This window comes from Stylophora pistillata, chromosome 3 (assembly GCF_964205215.1).
Source record: "Stylophora pistillata chromosome 3, jaStyPist1.2, whole genome shotgun sequence".
NCBI lineage: Eukaryota > Metazoa > Cnidaria > Anthozoa > Scleractinia > Pocilloporidae > Stylophora > Stylophora pistillata.
In genome coordinates, this window is record NC_142521.1 from 17,846,523 (window position 1) to 17,867,500 (window position 20,978).

The 20,978-nt window shown below is 38.0% G+C and overlaps 1 protein-coding gene and 1 long non-coding RNA gene across 5 annotated transcripts in view; one reads left to right on the plus strand and one right to left on the minus strand.

Annotated features, from left to right (window-relative positions):
- Positions 1-2,576: 2,576 nt before the first annotated feature.
- Positions 2,577-9,774, minus strand: LOC148734843 (uncharacterized). The gene is made up of 2 exons (XR_015998283.1): positions 9,552-9,774; positions 2,577-3,195 (listed from the first exon to the last, which is right to left on the minus strand). It is a non-coding gene; the product is annotated as an uncharacterized LOC148734843 (long non-coding RNA).
- A 7,574-nt stretch (positions 9,775-17,348) lies between these two features.
- LOC111342273 (uncharacterized) overlaps positions 17,349-20,978 on the plus strand; it is a 5,307-nt gene continuing 1,677 nt past the window's right edge. Inside the window, exons 1-3 of one of the 4 annotated variants that reach the window (XM_088754121.1) lie at positions 17,349-18,202; positions 18,390-18,437; positions 19,096-19,473. In XM_088754121.1, coding sequence (XP_088610247.1) covers positions 17,815-18,202; positions 18,390-18,437; positions 19,096-19,473 — 814 coding nt within the window. In that variant the 5' untranslated portion in view covers positions 17,349-17,814. The remainder of the gene's footprint in view (positions 18,203-18,389; positions 18,438-19,095; positions 19,474-20,978) is intronic. The other 3 variants (XM_088754120.1, XM_022949339.2, XM_088754119.1) reach the window with 3 other exon arrangements.

Sequence of the window (20,978 nt, forward strand, 5' to 3'; positions counted from 1 at the left end):
TCTTGGCTTCCCCGTCGGGGGATGCAGGGCCGTTACTCGGTAGTCAGCAGTTTCATTTCGCCCTGCATGACAATTTTCACCCAAAATATGTGCTTGTTGTTCGGTTATTCCTTTGAATCAGGTGAAAATGCCGAGAAAGAAATCTTCAGAAAAGTGTGGTAAGAACTCGCGGGAAAAAGAAGACTTTTACGCCTCACGATTCCACAACTTTAATGTAGAGAGGTAAGCTTTCAGATATTACGCATTCGTCTTCGATCAGTTCGTCGAATCTCTGTTGCCTTGCACTATCGATGTTATTTTGAATCATGCTGTTATCTTTGTTAGTGAGACTGACGAACGCGTTGATGAGGTGGTGTAGCATCTGCCAAAAAACGGATTTCCATCTTTCTTTCTGCGGTTATACCTTCTGGGAATTTAAAAAAGGATTCTGTTTCCCATTCTTGAAGAAGTTACTGAAGGCATGTTGAAGGGAAGTCACACTCTTTGTTGCGTTTTACTAGAATATACCAGAAACTTCTGTTTACAACCATTCTATGCCAAAATTATGAAATCGATAACATATCATTATTTAAATATCATCTAACAAGGTTTCTCGACGCAGGTAAATTTTTTTCGTTCGCATGATAAAAACAATCAGCCATTCGTAATCTTTAATGTCGACCAAATCCGTTAAGTTTCAATGCAAAACTACCAAAGTTGAACACTGGCTTTGTTGTCTGTTTTTTTTATGAGGTTACCAAGAAACTCAACATATAATAACTCTGAATTTGGATTCATTTGTGATTTCAGTCAAAGACCAAAGGTCGAGGTTTGATCTCGTTAAATGTTAAAAAACTACAGACATTGGATTTATCATCTGAACGGCTAGTTTTGAGGCATGGGGTAAAATGGACGGCAGAATACTGAGTGTATTTAATTAGGAACCGTGTAACACTAGGTTTATTGTAAACAATATCACCACAGATTACTACGAAGCGACCGAAGTGAGTCCAATCCAATCTTTATGATTTAGTTCTTTCACTTCGAAATATTTTTTAGTTACTGCTTTTAATTGGTCACCTCATCATTTTTATCATTTATTCTTTGTCATTGTTGCTGTTGATGATATGAATTTTACCTTTCCCCAGTTTGATACCCCTCCTCCCAATGTTCAATTCTTTTAACTGCTAGTCCATTTGACATTTCAAAAGTTTTTAACAGAGTTTACATATTGATGACTCTGGAAAGTGAAATTATGAATCATAATCCTATGCTAAAGGGACTATAATAGATGATGGACGTTGGAGGGAGGGGGTTGGAGCTCGCCATTCACGGTGATGGCGCAGGGAAAGAGACTTTTCCAGTTTCCGATTATTTCGGAAACAGGCTAAAACATATTCTCCTCCTTACAGATGTAAATGCTTGTACAAATTCTTTTTTTTTTTAATTCAATTTATCCATATAGCCCTCTGACATTACTTTCAAAATGTTTTTAATCCCATTCCGCATTTTACGCAGATGAAGTGTACATCACTCCTCCTGGGGTTGAGATTCAAAAACGTTTTTTGTTTTTATCTTGATTTGGTTTAAATATTCATCCAGCGTTCATGTAGGGTTATTTCGCCGGTAAACAGATAGAAAGTGCAGTCTCCTGATTGTTAGTGTGGACATGTTCGTGTTAAATTTGACTTGCCGACTAGCCCATGTCCATGCCAGGAGTGCTGTGCATAAATTTACTTTTCATCTTCTGTCGGCAACAAAATGAAGTATGAAGTGTTGTCAAAAGCTGGAATTCCTTTTTTTTTACCAAAGGCTAAATAAATGAGACAAGGGTGGATGAAGTGGAGTTATGATTCCTTGATAACTAGTGTATTTCTTAGAATGAGCGTCCACGCTTTAATAAGCGTCCTCTCCCGAATAAGCGCCTACTTGGGCCAAGGCCATTGTAGTTATATCAAACAGGCGCCCCAATCGAAGAAGCGACCACCTTACTCCCTCACTTTCTTAAATGTTGCGGGGGGGGGGGGGGGATACATGGAAAACCTGTTTTCTATTGTCAATATTTGGAAATTTTAAAGCTTCCATTCAACAGGATAAATACAGGTTCAGTAAGAGTTTCTTTATAAGCGCTCCTGTACCCTTCTTCCAATAGGCGCCTTTTTTTGAAGGTGAAATTTTAGATATGCCTCTGGACGCTTATCCAAGGAAATTTGCTTCGGTTTGCTCCGTCTAAAGGAGTCAGTCAGAGACTAGATAATTTCTGGCTATGTCAAGGCATATGGTCAGAGATCAAATTGTTTTTATGGATTGTTTATTTTTAATTTGATTTAATCGAAAGTAGTTGACATGTTTTGAACGTTTCATTTACTTTGCCGGAACCTAAAGCCAACGGGAAGGGTTTGAAAATTAAAATATCGCCTTTCTATTCGACTATCTCCGCCAGAAAGTTCCACAAAATAAGCATTTCGATTTATGCTACGGCCACTTTTTTTCCTTTTGCATACCCTTAGTCATTTCACGTGGTTCATGTATTTCAAACATGTTCATTCGTCAAGTTAGCGTTAAAAATGACCACTGTAATTCACATATGATGGAAAGTAACCTTTATTGTCCGTACAAGGAGCTTATTAGCCCGTCAGTTTTACATTGTAGGATTTTTATTGAATGTTTCAAAACTGCTACTAATCTAATATACGTTTTAAACTATTCTAAAATAAGTTAAAGTTTCAGTGTTAGCCACTGCTTAAATTACAATTTAACGGACACTTTACTGATTTACTGACGAAACTTTGAAGCAAAAGAAGCAATTAGAGCTATGACAGCGTGGATCAATTCTACGCTTGATAACTTTCTTTTTCAGTTGACAAGCATTTTGAGGGACATGGATTTCAATTCCGGCGGTACATTGTTGATTTTCCCCTTTGTGCATCAGTGCTTCTTTTCGAACTTGGTCTGAAACATCTCGCCTTTAGATACCAGATATACTATTACGTAATTCTTCTTCAACTTTTGTGATATCGTGGCAGGGAACGATTTTCCTGTATTGGAGAATGAGATGTCGTGATCTTTCGTCTGTTTTGGTAAAGGTTACTGTCTTACTGTAACCCCGTTCGATGAGAGCTGCTTTGCTAACTTTTCTCTCTATTTCCTCTTTGCCAGCAGTGTAGCTTCTGTCGAAAAAACGGATATCCACCTTTCTTTCTGTAGTTAAACCCTCTGGGAATTAAAAAAAGGATTCTGATTTACAATTTTTTGATGAAGGAATTACTGAAGGCATGCAGAACGCTCTTTGCCACTCCTAACTCGACAAGGTCAGAAATTACTGTTTACAACCATTCCTTGTCAAAATTATGAAATCGGTAACCCACCAGTATTTGAGAATGATATAACCCGTGAACAAGGTACCTCGTCGCATGTAAATTTTGTCCTACATATGATAAAAATAATCAGCTATTCGTAGTATTTAGTGTAGACCAAAACTCGTTAAGTTTAAATGCAAAACTATCTAAGTTGAACACTCGATCCTTAGGGATCATGAAGTTGGGTATGGCTATCACAAAAAATACGCGCTCTTTCGACCAAATCCAAAATGATAATAAAAATGAGCGGCATTTTGCTCCGCTTTCGAAATGACACCATTCGAACGTCCCATGTCTCAGAATCTACTGCATGACAATACACCTTAAGGGGTTTTATATATTCCTTACTCTATCAACAAAAGCTACAATGTATTACGGTTTAAACCGGAATGATAACAAGAAAGATAAGCAGCGTATCGCGACCTCTTTGAGATGATCCCTTGAATTAAGTTTGACAACTTCAGGTTTTTAAACATACCCTACAGCGTCAACTAGATTAGTGACAGTTTTTAATATTCAGCAAGAAGCCTATAATGTAAAACTGACGGGAAAATAAGCTCCCTGTACGGACAATAAAAGCTTTTGCGCCAAATTTTATTACAGTGATTATTGCGACGCTAACATGACAAATGTATATGTTTGAATTACATGTACCACGTGAAACGACTTACAGTTTGCAAAATAAAAAAAAAAATGGCAGCAGCATAAATCGAAACGCTTCTTGTGAGGAACTTTCTGGCGGAGATATTCGAAAAGAAAGGTGGTATTTTAATTTTCATACCCTTCGCGTTGGCTTCAGGTTCCGGCAAGGTAAATGAAACGTTCAAAACATGTCAACTACTTTCGATTCAATCAAATTAAAAATAAACAAGCCATACAAACAATTTGATCTCTGACCCCATGCCTCGACAAAAAGCCACAAATGATCTAGTCTCTGACCAACTCCTTTAGACGGAAAAAACCGAAGCCAATTTCCTTGGATAAACGTTTAGACGCATATCTAAAAAATTTCACCTTCAAAAAAAGGTGCCTATTGGATGAAGGGCACAGGAGCGCTTATAAAGAAACTCTTGCTGAACCTGTATTTATCCCGTTGAATTGAAGCTTTAAAATTCCCAAATAGTGGCAATAGAAAACAGGTTCTCCATGTATACCCCCAAGGTGGCCGCTTCTTCGATTGGGGCGCCTGTTTGATATAACTTGAATGGCTTTGGCCGTAGTAGGCGCTTATTAGAGCGTGGGCGCTCGTTTTGAGAGATACAGTAGTTATTAAGGAATTACTGAAGGCATGCGGAAAGGAAGTAACACTCTTTACTACGTCTAACCCGAAAACGCCAGAAATTTCTGTCTCAGAATCTACTGCAGGACAATATACCGTAAGGTGTTATATATACCTTACTCTATCAACAAAAGTTACAATGTATTACGGTTTAAGCCGGAATGATAAAATAAACAGCGTATTACTACCTCTTTGAGATGATCTCATAAATCAAGTTTGACAACTTAAGGTGTCAAACGTACCCTACAGCATCAACTAGAACATACATTGTATTGCGGCTGAAACCGAAATGATAATGAACATGAGCCGCATTTATCGCCCTCTTTGGAAGTACAACCATCCTAGTCTTAGGAAAATCGTGTCGTGGAGACTTGAAAGAAAATGGTTACAAGAAGGAACGTAACGTCTTATTCTCACTGTGTGCAAATCAATATTCGTTTATAGTCGCTCGAGTTCAAGCCGTTTGATCTCTGATCGATCTACAACATACTTGACTTAAAAATCATTTTAACGCACTGAAAACCTAAAAGAATCCAAGTTAATCTACTATTATTAATAGTGAACACAGAGAACTCTGAGACGGATAATAACAACACGAGCGCAGATTATAATTTGTGACAACAACAGTAATAAATTTTGTCAAAGTTACAGATAGCCTTGCTCGCTGATAGCTAGTGCTAGCTTAGGTGGACCACTCTTGTTACACGTTGATTCGATTGATTGTAAAAAAAGTTCCGCCCAAAAGTGCCATTGCAACAATGACATTTTGATAGAATCGTCAGGTAGTGGTATCTCATTAAATACACGTCCTCCATAATTATCATTGACAAGGAAGATGGTTTTTTTGGACTGTCAATTTTATTGTAAAGTCTCGCTCAAAAATGCCTTTGCAACAATGACATTTTGATCGAGCCGTTAGTTAGTGGTACCTCATGAAAAACGCACCCTCCGTACAAATTGCGATAATGGATGTTAAGATCCAATGGAAACATTCACTCTTTGAGAGAAAATTTGGTTTTTGTTGTTCACCTTGCCATTGTTAGGGGGGAGCTTCTCGAATAGGATAATTAATTTCTCCTTCATCTTATGAGAAACCTTAGTTTATAAGAACTGGTCTTTTTTTGCACAAGCATAGGTGTATGTAATTACGTTTTGGCTCCGCGTCTCTCCAATCGTTTCCCTACTGGTTTCTTTCCCCTTACCCTTCCTCGCCCACCCCATCTATTTTTCTTTTCTCACCATCTCCTTTCATTTTTATGTTCCAATTGCAGTTGTAGTTTTAGACCTTTACTCTTTTGTCTTCGCCGGTTTCAGTCTGAAATCAACTTGATTGTAATGACCCTGAGCGATAACCAAGCACCTCAAGTCTGAAGCACCGTCAAAAACTGAAAACTGTTATTCTTTCATGAGATATATCCTATCCTTTTTAATTTTGTCAAAGAGAAGAGGAGACCAAAATGTAAGAAAAAAATGCTAGAATACCATATAGATCGCCAATCAGCGTTTCCCAGAGTAAGAAATCTAGATCAATCCTAACTTATTAAAATTCATTGTTTTTATTATCCTGCTGGTTCGGAGTACCAAATCTAACGCAGATGACACTGGCTGCTGTTAAAAGCTAGAATTTTGGCGAATAAAAACGCATTTAAATGAATAATTAGAAATCGAATATTAACGCCATTATACTGAGTGCTTAGACAACAAAAAAATTATTCCAAGAGAGGAAAAATGTGTTGTTAGACACAATTGCTCAGATTACAGGCACCCCAGGCTCACCACAAGAAAAGCGGACGCGATTCTTACAGTGTTGCGTAACGTTTTATATTTATAAAGGTTTGTATGGGATGTTATCGGTTTGCCTTAAAAGAGAGAAAAAATGTCTTGTTTTGAAATGAAATGGACTTACCTTATTGCTTTGTTGTTTTCTTTGTCAGGCCATTGCTTTTTTCTTTCTCAGGCCATTGCTGTTTTCTTTGTCAGGCCACCAGCGTCTCAGGCCATTGAGTTAGCGCTATGTTGGTGTTCAACTGCTGAACACCGGCAACATAGCGCTAACTCGCCGAAAACGCCTCAAAATGGCCTGAGACGCAGGTAATCAACAAAGAAAACAACAAGGCAATAAGGTAAGTCCATTTTATTTCAAAACAATACATTTTTTCTCTCTTTTAAGGCAAACCGATAACATCCCATACCAACCTTTATAAATATAAAACGTTGCGCAACACTGCAAGAGTCACGTCCGCTTTTCTGTTAGTGAGCTTGGGCTGCCTGTGCTCAGATTCTTCGCTTTCCTTGCAGTATTTACATCTTTGAAGATCTTTAACCTTCATGTTCGAAACACGTGAAACATGTTTTCATGACTTGTCACCATCATGACATTTAGTAGAACTACAGGTAAACAATAGACACGAGGAAAACTAACAAACTCTTACGGACAAAGCAGTGTTTCGTTGCGCAAGATAGCTTACAGATTTTAACTTGAAATTGCCTGGCCTTTCGATGGTTGTTTTGTTTTGTTTTTGATCCGTCCTTTCCAAGTGTACATACGTGACCACGAATATTTTGAGGAGAGGACGGTTATCGTGCCAAAAAAACACACGAGGGTCTTTCAGGTACATGTAAGTAATTCAAGTATTCTCGAAAATGTCACAGCAAGATAATGGCTGTATTTAACTCGGCAGCAGATAAAGCATACTTATTTAACCGAAAGCCTATTTTTAGACGATCTTTAAATAAAATTAATCTTGATTTCTGCGTGAAGTTGGAGTATGCTCTTAACGTTCTATTTATCAAAGTGCGATACAAAAATGTCTCCGCCATTTTTTGCGTCGTATTTCATAAACACGCACTTTTCAAATCTTGAAACAGAACTCTTTGTTCGATCACAAAGGGCACTCTTACCCAGACGCTTCATTGAGCTTGGAGAAGCCATCTCCTCTTGTGTACCATTTTCTGAAAAAAGTGTATTCCATTATTTTTTTCTTTCTTGTTTTCGATGAAAAGATTACGAGCGCAATAGCGCAAAGATGGTCCTTCATCAAACATCTTTTACCTTAGAACTCATGCCACTGAAGCGGATTACCATCATAAAAGGACTTTCTTAACCCAATAAAAGCCGTGCAGTGCATGTGCACAGAACTTATGAACCAAACTTCCTTTGTCAGAAAGAAGAGAATTTAATATGGAAATCAAAATTAGTGTCAATGAGGTTGGATAATTCTATAGGATGATGTTTACACTGAAACAAGTGACAAGATTATTAGCACCATTAAAGCACTAAGTTAGTATTGGGTGATGTTTCAATTTCATTCTTTGGCGACACGTACAAAAGTGCAATACGCCATGTGTTTGATATATTGTGAATTGATCTTTTAAAACTCGTAGCTATAGCTACCATCCTGCTCACGGCGTCCAAAAGACTAAATAAGAATGAATTTTTAGACAATACTTGGACAAAGCGAAGGGCTTAGATCAGTAAAATATATTGAATGAGCACTTCTTGGTTTTGTTCTGCCTCCGGGGTGTAATCAGGTATTATTTAACATCAAAGAATAAAGATCAAATTAAAAAGAAACAATTCTTTGTTACTTTTTGCGTGAGGTTTCTGAAAGAAAAAGTAGTTTGTGGAGATTTTAGTGCGATTTTAGAAAATAGTTACCAATGATCGTACATACATGTTGAACCACCACCCAATCCTATCTAAGAGAATTATCTAATTGATCAGTGTCGGCTTTAATACTTTGTATTGCTTACCAAGTACGTATTTATGTGTTTATCTCCTTTCAGTCTTAAAGTTGTGCCAATTTAACAGATAACAGGGGCTTCGTTTTTCTGTTAATAGACCAAGACCCTCGGGTTACGTCCTGAATTTTTTAATTAACCATCTTTTTGCCGCTCCCTTAAAGTCTTTTGTTCTATTATCTTTGATACATGTGCCGACGATTTTTTTGAGAAGACAGACTTGATAAAAACTGATACGTGGGTGCTTAGATCGCTTTAGTCTTCCGATAATTTGTCCGAGGCTTCATTTTTTTCCCGTTAGGATTTCTTTCCTATATTCTTTTCCCGACACAAGGACAACAGAGACAAAAAGAGGCCAAATATCTTTAATGAACACTGTTACGAAATGCAATGCAGATTTTGAAGAGCAAGTGTTGTTTGATATTCTCTCTGTCAAAGTTGGCTGCAATTTGTCGATAATACTGTTTGCCGAAGTATAATCGTGGTGAATTTAGAAAACTCAAAGCGGGGGCAATTTTTGTGTAGTCTATCGAAATGATTATATCTCTCCGCCGACCTCAAGCGAAAAAGCGATAGGATGCCGTTTTATTTACAGGTTTTACGCTCCAATTAAATGATACAGAATAGGTTTTGGCTCTTTAAAGCAGACGCCGTTTCTTTGTTACGATTCAAAGATTAGGTTAAACGTTCCGCGCTACAACAGACTCTAGTTTGTCCTTTTACATATTTATTCCTTTTTCGTTGATTTTTTTTCATCTTTGGTGAAAATGCCTGTTGGACATATCTAGCAAATTAAAAATTCCATTTGGAAAAACAGCGTTAAGAAAAACCGAAGAAGACTCAATTGTGGCCAAATGCACCCTTTTCACGTCTAGAGTTTGGACTTAGAACCGAAGGAATGACTTTGTTGACATATGGAAGACTTGTAAAAGCTGAAGTGCAAACTTCTTTTGTTGTAATGTTTCAGTGGTAAATATCTTAACTTGAGAATACTAAAACACGTGGTTAAGGCAGTGAACTTGATAACAGGAACAATTTTCGTTGCAGGAAGTAAAATTTTATATTCCGGTCTCGGTTTCGAGTCGTGTTTAGCATGTGTTGAGTTCGCATTTCAATACTCTGCAAAATAACTCAATGAAACTTAATGCATTCAGCCGCATGTTAGGCTATTTTTAAAATAAGAACAACAATACCTTCATTTATGATATCAATCTTCACACAGCGATGCATTTGACCCAGAAGGTCTGCTGGTTTTGTTCCCTCAAGGAAGGACGATGCCAAAAATTTATTCGTCTGTGATTTGTCTGCTTGTTGAACTCCAGTTAAAGAGTGTACGAGTTCCTGCAGCTAGTGAATGATGGAAAATTTTGAAGATGACTTCTTCTTTCTTTTCCATGTCTATCTTGAAAACATGATATTTTTTGTTTGCCACAACTCAGTAACTTAATACTGAAAACCTTGGCAACGACATACCTTACCTACAACCTTATTTGCTAAGACCTGTGCTGATATTTCCACGTGTTACCCGTATGACATATTCTGCGGGCCATGTTTATACTTTGTTGAAACTGAATTCTTCTAAACATTAAGACATTATGCTCAGAAGATTTGATCACTTCTTAAAGTTTGTCGCTAGTCTCCCAACACACAATTGTTTGAACGATAACTTCATTCAATATGGTCGCTGTTAACCCTCCTTTTTTCCTTTCACGTAAGTTCACATGATCGCTATTCGCCATCGGTAAAAAATAAAAAAATAAAATGGCTCTGCTCTTTTTGAGGAACTGGCAATTTGGGGTATATAGCACAAAGAAAATACCACGATTTTATGCTGATACTAGAGACAAGTTCTGTGTGCTAGTTAGGTACTTATTTGACCAGTTTATTAAACCACATACATGGCCTATCTCAATCAAAACAGAACGTGTTGATATCATTTCGTGATACAAACCTCGGAATGGTCCGATATATATATTGAAAAAAAAACAAAACAAAAAAAAACACAATGTTGTATTAAACCTTGTGGTGAACTGTCTCATTAACTTTGTTCAATGTTCAATTATAGAGTTAATGGATCATTTCCTTTTATCCAAATACTTTTTATCAATTTGTATGTCGATTTATTAGTTCTTTCGGAAGCCATGTAGTTAGGAAATAATTAGGAAAGACAAATGTTTGGAGAGAACGGCTATGACACAAAACATCAACTATACAAATTCAAGAAACGCGTCAGCATTTGCTCCTTCACAGACATCTCAATAACAATCCGTAAAATTGACGGAGTTGACAAAGACGAAATGTTTCGCGACAAACTTGTCACGTGGGTCTTACAGGCTGAAATGTAGTTTAGCGACTTTTTTTCATGTTGGTATTTTTTTAATACTCCCCAAACTTTACACCATATTATGTAAAGTGTTTTGATGATTTATTATAGATTTGTTGTGCTAGTGAGAACTTAATTACCTTGAGTAAATGTGTGCTAATGGTAACTATAGCATTCATTGAAGACCCTAAATTGAATATGTTCTTTGTTTGACATGTAGAGAGAACACACGCCAGGTGTCAAAGAAAGTTATGTCTAATCTTCTTCGTTTTTATCTTAACAACCCTAGTAAGGTGATTTCCGCAATCATCTCCATACGAGAGACTCAAACTGATCCACCCAAACCTTTTTTTGCCATTCGACAACATTATAACTAAAACTGTAACACTGATAAGAAGTTTACTCCTTTTAGACGTTTATTGTATGAAAAGAGTCCGTGTAAAGTACCCCACTTATTCCGAAACATCTCGGCAAAATCTACCCAAAGTTCGCAAGTTTGTTTGGAATGTCGTTACTGAGTTCTATTGTTTTCCAGCGCACGTGTTTTTGGGCTGCGAAATGGTTTGCGTTATTAAAAAACAATTCTGTAAGTTTGCGCTGAATTCTGATTTCCCATGACAACAGTTAAATAAGAAAAAAAAAAAACAACTGACGAGTTTGCGCCATGAAAAGGGGAGATCTCAGTAGAATGGGAAAACAGAACCAGCTTTAATGCTAATTAGAAATTTTAAAAAATATATCAACGCTCTTTAAGACCTACACGGCTTTTCATTTAACCTTGTGTGACATAGAGCTGATATTAAGCTTAATTTGGTAGATTTGGCACTCGATTTTCATGATCGTATGCAAACTCCCTCTGAAGTTATGAAAGTATTTTTTGTTCAAAACACATGATAGTTTTGTAATTTTCAACGCGGTTTTGTATAATGTTATTGTGACGGGGAAGTTATCGTTTCGCAGTAAGCAAATCCGTTAGCGCTCGATCGCTGTCCGGTAGACCACGTGTTGCTTAAAGCCCCCTTAGGTGTTCCCCACGAGGTGAACTAAGTGCGGGATGCGGTTAAGCTTCTTTGTATCTCGACATGAATGGCACATTAACCTGAATTGCAAAATCATAACAAACTTTTTGCCTTTAAGGGCGTTTTTGATTGTTTGGCTCACGAGCTCGCCCAGAGAATCAGCTTCAAAAATTCTCTCCAGGGGGACCTTTGTAGTTAAAACCTTGACTGAGAATTCGTATAAAGACTACTCGCCCGTCTAAGTACGAGTATTGAAAACACGATTAGAAGTGCTTGGCAAGAAACAAAACTGTGTTTATTAAATTGTATAAACAAAACAGATTATAGCGGAATTTTTTAGTGCTTTAGCGAGAAAAAAAAGGAATAACAATAGAGCGTCAATAGTGCAGGCGACCTGAAAAATTGTGACCTATGATTCCCAAAAAAACAGAGCCTTGTCGATGACCGATATAAATACGTTTATCTACTTACATGAAGATAGATTTTCACAAAGCAGAAGAGCATCTCTGTGGATGCTACGCATCTGCTGCCAGCGTTGTTCGTTTAGAAGGCAAAAAAGCCAATTTTTTTTTTTACAGTTTATATGTCTCATGCTAAGGAACACTTTCGTTTGTGCTATGTGTTACATACATGATAAACTGAACAAAGTCGTTCGATACCGTCTTAGAAGCACCGTCATGATACTGAAATAAAGCCGTTTCATGCAGTCTTCCCGAAGAACAAACCCTTGGGCGTCCGAAGATGTTTCAGAGTGTGTTTTTTTTTTGTTTATGAAGTTGCGGCAAGCTGAGATTAGTAAATCCAACTGTTCCAAGGAAGCTGTGGAAGTTGTATGTACTGCAGTCCTCTTCCCGGAAAATGCTGCATCAAGGCAGTAGAGGACAGATAACGCTTAGCCGGCCTACAAATGTAACAACTACAAGAGGTAGCTGGGCCTACAGCGAAAGGACTTTCATATGAACCTTCATACCTATGTTCCAAAGAGGGCGATGAAAGCTGCGACAACTTGTGTCTTGAAAAATCTCCCCGGCTGAACTCGCCTACAAAGCTTGGGTGTACCCGCCAGTTGCAACCTTTCTTGTTAAAAGCCACTTCCCCGCGTACAAAGCAGTCGTGAAGGGAGAGGTTATGGCGGACTGTGTTCTTCCAACGGGCTCTGTTCTCTGTAAATTCTGGGTGGCGTTCTTCTATAAATTGGTAGATCTCAGACAAGGGAAGTCTTTGGCGTGGAGAACTGAGAATGGCATGTGCTATTACTGCTACGTACGACAAAGCCGAGGTATTGCGCTTTCGCTTATTACTTTTTCTTTCCAATGGTATTGTTGGACTATTACTGTTCAGCATCATGCTTTGCTCCGGCCTGTTTTCCATCCTTTTTCAAACCTGAGCGTTATCCTACAATTGCCAAGTTCGTCCCTGTTAGGCAAAGTCCGTGTTTACCAAACGGAGCTAGGGCAGTCTTGTTTTATATGATGATTGAGAGCACGTTCCTTTTGTGTCGTACACTAGTTAGTCAACCAATGCTTGGTCGCAATTTGCCAATGGACAAATCCACACCACAGGCACTTGATGTGTTATCGCAAAATGTTGTTATAGCGAAACAATGCTCTTGAGGGCCCATAATTAGATGAATGAGGTTGGTAATTTCGCGCCTATCTTTTGTTTTGGAAATCTGTCAGTTGTCTTAGAAATATTCCAAAACCATGTCAACTGCCATGTGACAAGCACCTGCAGTCACCTTTAAATTTAAGTGAGAGAGTTTTTGGCAAGCAACATAGCCGATGACTTTGTAATATACCTCTAAGTATTTATAAAACAGTCAACCTCAGTCATCAGCGACGTTTCTAACGTCATCCACATAAATTAACATCTCGACTATGTTTTTCCGCGGTCTTAAGTAAGTTGTTCCGCTAAATTTTCAGTAGCGCTTGTGCTACATTTAAAGAAGTGCGTAAAAAAAGCTAGAAAATGAGAAATACTTGGAATGTTTCGGAGTAGTATTTCATCTTTTGTGTGATACTTGTATCCATGGCTTTTTTTCAAAGTAATATCTGAGTGAAAGAAGTCATTCTCTATAGCACGTAAATACTTATATCTAGCCTGGGGCAAAATAAAACAGCCAACAAAACAATTAGCATTCAAACAGCTTATTTTCCTTCTGATAATTATCCATTGCCCTTGTCCTATCTGAATCAACTGTGGATCCATAGAACTGTAATAACTTTATTTAGATCTCAAGATTTTTCAGACTGTAAACTCAAACAACGTCTTGTCGCATGTATTGAAATTTTGAATAAGCACCTCAATTAGGATAATATTGCTAATTCAAGGATGACTGCGCGCCCAAACTAACATTAGTTAAGGCAAAGTTCTTTTCCAAAACGGATTATCCATCGAACTGTGTTACTGTTGAAATACTTTTAAAACGTATCCAAGGGTTTTCAGATTTGTTTTAAGCATTTACGCGAGGAGACTCGGTTGTCAAGTCATTATTCAAACACTGAATAAACCATAAAATACATTAACTTCCCGAACACCTGTTTTAAGCCTGAGCGGGTCAATAATGTAAACAAAATAGCCTCCCACAATCTGTTCCTGTTATCATCACGGTATTACGCTGCTATTAAAGGTGTTTATCAAATGAATACCGATCGAAAAACGCAAAAGTTGGCTGGGTAACGTAAAGAAACGCAGGAACTTTCGGTAAAGAAACCAAGCAACGGCTTATGCATGGGTATCCGCAAATTTGTCCAAAATAAACAGCAATAGGCTACATTAATTTTCCGCTTTCGTTTATTCTTACCCCTCAGCTCTTTGTTTATCTAAGCAAGCCCAGTTTCTTTCTATTCAAAGACGACTTTCTTCAACATCGCATATGTGAAATTCTCCCAATTATCGTCATGTAGATGACGGTATACCTCACTAATATGCCCATCACTTGTTGACGTTTAAAAACTTATACGTAAACCATAAAAAAAACCCATAAAATTTCTAAGCTTTAGAATTGTAGGTTTACATCCGGTCAAATTTGGCGAAAAAGAAACGAACATCTTACTTTGTTCTTGACACCGTTCTCTCAAAATAGTGTCGGCAAATATTGACTTCCTTTCTGCTGGTTTGTCTTTCATTTAAACTTTGGCACATCATCATTATGAAAAGGATGACAAGCAATTTTCCGACGCATTATTTGCCTCTCTAGTTGGTTCAAGTTTCTCTCACATTTTAGTGCAAAGGATGAAAAGGACGGAGATCAACGTCTTAAAAAAAGACGGTTTAAATCATTTTGGAAATCCTTCTTTAAGGTGTTATGCTGGTTTATTATATAGAAACTGATGAAATACCAGGATTTTTCCTTTTACTAAAAAATCATATCTTCATCGCGCACAGTGAAGATACTATTTTTATCTTTCACGTGTGAGGATATTGGCGTCGCCATAGTTACTAACATAACTAGCCAATTACAAGAGAGCTTCTAGCTCAGGAACAGAGTTTCATAACATTTTAGTGACAGGCGTTTTGCGATAGGTGACCACTTTAATTAAACCATTTTGCTGTTTCGAAAATGGATAAAAAAAAGTTGTGTTCTATAAAATATACAGAACACTACATGGCCGCTTGGGGATACGAATTTTATCTTCTCTTGCTGAAAGTATCTCTCACGAGTGAACGAAGCGAACGAGTGAGATATACCGTGACAGCACGAGAAGATAAAATTCGTATCCCCAAGCGGCCATGTAATATCCTCTATGTTATTAGGAGGCAGTGTGGCCGAGTGGTCAGCGCGTCGGACTCGTAATCCGCTGCTCCCGGGTTTGAGTCCCGCTCTGACCAATAACTGGATTTGTTTCACGGTAGCTCCGAGTTCAAATCCTCGGCCACGCTTGTAAATAGTCAACTGGTTTGCCTCCGGCCAGTTGGGATTCTCAACAATTTATGTCCAATTTGAATTATTTGTTTCTGTTGTTTATTGTGGGCCTCCTGGAAAGTAGCTTGTAGCTAAGTGTGGCGTCACATCAGATAAAATTACTTACTTTTTTACTTTACTTTTTTATATACTGTGGAAATCAACAGCGCTGATCGCTCATGCAAACACAGGCGGCGTAGGATTTCTGTACGAGAGACCTTTAAAATTGAATCTCACGAAGAATGCAAGGAAATAACAAACAGTGCCTCGATACTCAAGTGGCGTTGATTGCAAATAATAATAATGACTTCTAACCTATTCACACAAGCAAATCTGATTTAACTATATGAGAATCATAAACAGAGAAATGAAAAACTGAATTTTCCAAAGGATTTCAGTGATCGGTAAGTTGTATTTTCAATGTTCCAAATTTTAAGTTGACAAACTTCGGTTTGAGAAGCTTCTACGGAGAAAAGCATTTTAAACCGTGTTTAACAAACAGCTTTTAGACATGTCAACCTTTAGTGTGAATGGTAGTCGAATTACTTGAGTTAGATGTTCGTGAATATTATATTAAGACCAATGTACCGTTTTCCTGTGTCGCATTTGACGTGGTGAAAATGTTGGTATTATTTCTCTCGCTGTCTGTTCGCTTCTGGATCCATTTTGACATTAAGTTTTTAGTTTTAAGGAGAATCATTTTGACGCGAAACTACCTACTTTCATCTTCATAGACAGCTAACGAGGAACTAATCTCTATGTTATCGAATCAAACAAAGACTTTTTTACGAACGCTGCACGTGACTGAATGATGGCTGACTGCAATTTTCGATTGCCTGATAATATGGTCTCCTACTTTCGCCTACTTCATATCTCGAAGGCTTTTTTCCTTTTTCTTCCGATTACTTTTGGTGTCTTTTTCCTACCCGAGGAAAGAACACAGGATTCTCGTTTCTTCTTTGGAGAAATGAAAGTCTATTCAGTTGATGACGGAAATTACACTGGCAAACGGGTCAGATGCGAATCAATAGACATCTTTTTCGCGGTTAAACCGCGTTACTCTTTTATGTGAATTCACGACCTCGTTTTAACCGCAATCTATGTAGGTTAGACCATGAATATTTGAGGGTTAGGGAGGCAGGGGTTTATCTGCCGCCTCACACTTATAGAAGGTTCTCTGAGATACAAACACTTTTTCGTTACCTACAACAGTAGTTAAGAATTTTTTCAACATGTATGTGTTAAATACCTTCTGAGTCCTAAATATGGGATTTAGTTCTGAGCTGCACTCGGGTATTACGACTCGGATGATGGCCATGGGCTACTCAAACGTGTTTTTTAATATTTTTGAAGAAATATTAGCCGCTAACAGCTGACAGCGTTTGTTCATTTGTTTTACAAGGACAACCTTTCAGACTGTCTGTAAATAGAGTATTCAGCCCAATTGCAAACAGAGACAACAAAGCCCCTCAAAATGCAGTTATATAATTATGACCTCGAGCCGGGATCATTGAGTGGGTCGTCTGGATATGATGGTGTCGAGTTTACTTATGTCGCGTCATATTGTAGCCGTTAATCATGACTATATCGTACTGTAGTCAAGGTAGAAAAGAAAACCAGGATTAAAAAAAATTCGCTTAAATCAAGTTAAATCGGTAAAATATCGACACCAGGAGCAAACAACACACGTATGGAATAAGGTAAGCCATTTTTATTGAATATTTTCTCTTTTAACTACTTCCATGGATATCTAGTAGAAAATCCCATACAAATCCTTATAAATCGATATGCCATATTGTGTTCCTTGTGTGGTTCATATAGAGAGCCTGGGCTACCAGTGGGCCAAAAGAGATAAACTCAATTGCTGACTTCGTTCATGATGTACTACTAAGGCACTGAAATCTCCCACTGAGATTATACATTACCCGAGAGATAATCATGCAAAGGAATTGAGTAGAACATACTATAAATTGTCAAAATATTCCAAATTCCATTATCGAGTAAACGTGACGTTTGTGTAAAAGCGTAAGAGATTGAAAGAAGCTCCATCGCCATGTCCGTCATAGCGTATAGAAATCTACTCTCTGAAATAAGTCGGCAACTCGATCACCATGACTATGGACTGATGATCGAAATGTGCGAATTAGAGGACGAAGTTAGTGACATACGAGACGCTCGTTCGTTTATAAGGAAGCTCGAAGAAAAGAGGCATGACAGTTGATCGACTGGGAGATTTGGAGGAAGTTTTAGAGAGCCTCGAGGAGTTGTCTCTCCTAGGAAAACTTAAAAAGTTCGAGGACAAAGGGAAAGAATGCAAGAGTTTACTTCTTCTGATCAGTCGTGCTCTCGATTGCGACGAACGTCATCTAGAACGACTCATCGATATCTGCCGAAGAAAGACTTCCGTATATTTTGGAGGTAACATTGTCAACGTTGGAGCGTTATTTAAAGAACTTGAAAGCCGCAGATTTTTGGGATTTCGTCATCACGACATTCTGAAAGAGATTTTGACAGAGATTGAAAGAGAGGACCTACTAGCAGAGATTGAGGATTTTGAGAAGCGGAGAAACAAGACGGATGCGTTTGAAAGAAATAAAGGTAAGGATTTCTTTTTGCTCGGAAAAAGCTAGGAAGTCTAACCTTTCGGAAGGAGAAGGGATGGGGAAGAGATGGGTTGAACGAAGTAAATATCCTTTCATGATTAGCGCTTATATATTTGCTTGGTTTTATCGATCATGACCTATGCTCCTTTAGATAACTATGTTTTTGTTTGATTTTCTTAAAGCACAAGTTGTTGCCTTGGCAAAAGGTGTTGGTGGAAGATTGATGGGAGGTAAAAACTAAGGTTCACAATTAAGTATGGTTTGTGCGTGATCCGTTAAATCGATTTGTGTCAGGTTACATTACATTATTGCACTACGTTACATGACAAAACCAGCCTCCATCCGTTGCGGCAGGATAGCTTTTGATCTTACTTGCAACTCATGCCCCCTGATCAGTGAATCCATTCTTCTTTTTGTTTATACTGTGGTAAAGACAGTTATTTGATTACTGCACGCTTTTGTTCCTCTGTAAAAAGGTGTGTGTTATTCAATGCTGATGCCGCGCGTCAGTCTCTGGAGGTGATGAGTGTATCCTGATATTATGACCTCTTTATAAATCATCGCTCACGTCACGAAAGAACTACATTTTATGGCTTATTTCCTCAAGTAGATGGCCTGTCAGAAACGGCCGCTTGCAGATGAAACAACACAACATGTTGCTCTTTAAAGCATGTGTTAGAAGTCTCTGTAAAACTGAAATCTTGTCTCTTTTAATGCGATACAAGACTGACATATTAGACATGAAAATGGCACTTATTCACGCCCTCTACGAGACACATTTTTGTGCGTGACTGGGTGGGTCACGGCCAACTTATGCTTTCAAAGGTCCAACCATTCTGTAGTCCTCTATTGCGTTTTTTTAATCTTCTTTTTTATTTTTCATCTTAGTCCTGAACATAAAGACGGCTTGTAAGGTGGCTAGAATGGGCTTGATGTTATTTACTCTCCGTGAGCTCTTAAATCGATGTACAACATATGATCAGTTATTCAACTTCTTTGAAGACTGTGTACTTCCTGCCGATACACAACTAATTGACGTCAGGGAAGGATGCGTATGCTTCACAGTTCAGGCCGTTAATAGAAAGGGGCTCACTACCTTGTGGCAAATGTACCGAGATGGCACCCTTAAATCCCGTCTGTATAATCTTTTGGTGACCGATGAGATGAAAAACTTTGCTGGTGGTGAAGAGAACGTTGAGCTGGATGTAACGATCGATGAAAAGGAATACGAGGAAGCTCTCATTGAGCTAATCAATGCGACAGAAGGTACTCCGCTTAGATCCATCTACTATTTAAATGCCCTATACTTGAAAATTACTGAAATTAGCGTAAGTGGTTAATTTTCATTCCACTTTAAATTGATTTGATGAATGAATTTTGAAAATAAATATCTTATCTTCATTTCAACGAAGACAAATGTTCTGGGTCGATTTCGTTGAACTCACGTTAAGTATGTGTTCGCGCCTTTCCGAAATGTTAGAGGCTTCGCTGGAAGATGGCAAAATGTGTGCAGGCTTGGATTCTTTGTATTTCTATAGTGTTGCAAGGTTGCGGTAAAATCCGATAGAAAAGCGAATAAATCGATTTTAAACACTGTTTCTTGTGTTTGTTAGCAACTATCAGACAACTAAAAGTACAAAATATGGGGCTGCATCGCTTAGGAGCGTGTCCGCGAGAGCACCAGGCAGTCGTGCTACATACCATCTCTCCGATTTCCTTGAAACTTTGCCAGTTTAAAGGGTCTACCCCGAAACTCAAACAGACGAAGTGATTTGTCTTTTGGTTATTTCTGGGGGGAGATACACCACCCTTCCGGTTTTTCTAGTTTTTCTCTTGAGAAATAAAGCAAAAAAATGACAAGTGTTCCTCTGCGAGAAAGAAAATAAAATGAAAAAAACAAAAGAAAATAAAACAGAACAGAGGAACCCACGTCGCTTACCCATTTGAAGCGTTAAGAAATCTCCTGAACGAGATCTTCATACTGAAACTCGACACCGCTCAACGAAACTCGTAAGAGTACATAAGTGGCTCGCACGTGCACGCAGGAAAAGGCTGTGATATTCAGCGAAAATAATGGCAGTGCAGACGATATTTGCAGTCAAAAAAACAGGCAGATATGAAAACAGGAGGTTTTAGAATTTTCTGGAAGTAATACCGTGAAAAAAAAGTAAACAATTTGTGGTGCTTCTCAAGAAAGGTCACGCGGTCACTCTACAAGTACTATTTCGGTGGGGAATTTCTTTATGGTGGAAACAACATTTTCTGGTATTATTTTCTTGAAAACTAGGGCGGTAAATAAATTTGATAGAGCTTTTGATATTTTCTTTCAAACGAGAGGGCAGAAATTCTCGTTTTCCATTGTCCTCAACAGCCGAAGTTGTGGTACATGGAAACTTCTATGCCAACAAGCGCACTGCACATGACTTTAGAATCTCCTCCCGTTACAATTTCCTAATCGTAAACTGTGCGATAATGATAATAAAAAATCAAATCAAAGATTAATGAATGTTTTATGCCGTACAAAAGTCGTATTTGCTTTCTTTTTTTAGCAAATTTCCAAGGTAATAAACAACGGAAGAGAGAAACGCTACGATTTTTCCATCAATATTTCACATACATGCTCCTCCATAGACGTGGAATTTTCGATTCCTACCAAAAATCTCGAAAGTTGTTTACATTTCTTAGCTTTCTTGATGAATTGTTTTGTATGACGAGCTGTAAAATGTAGGTTCACTTGCTTAAGTGACCGCTTCGGACCACAATTGTATGAC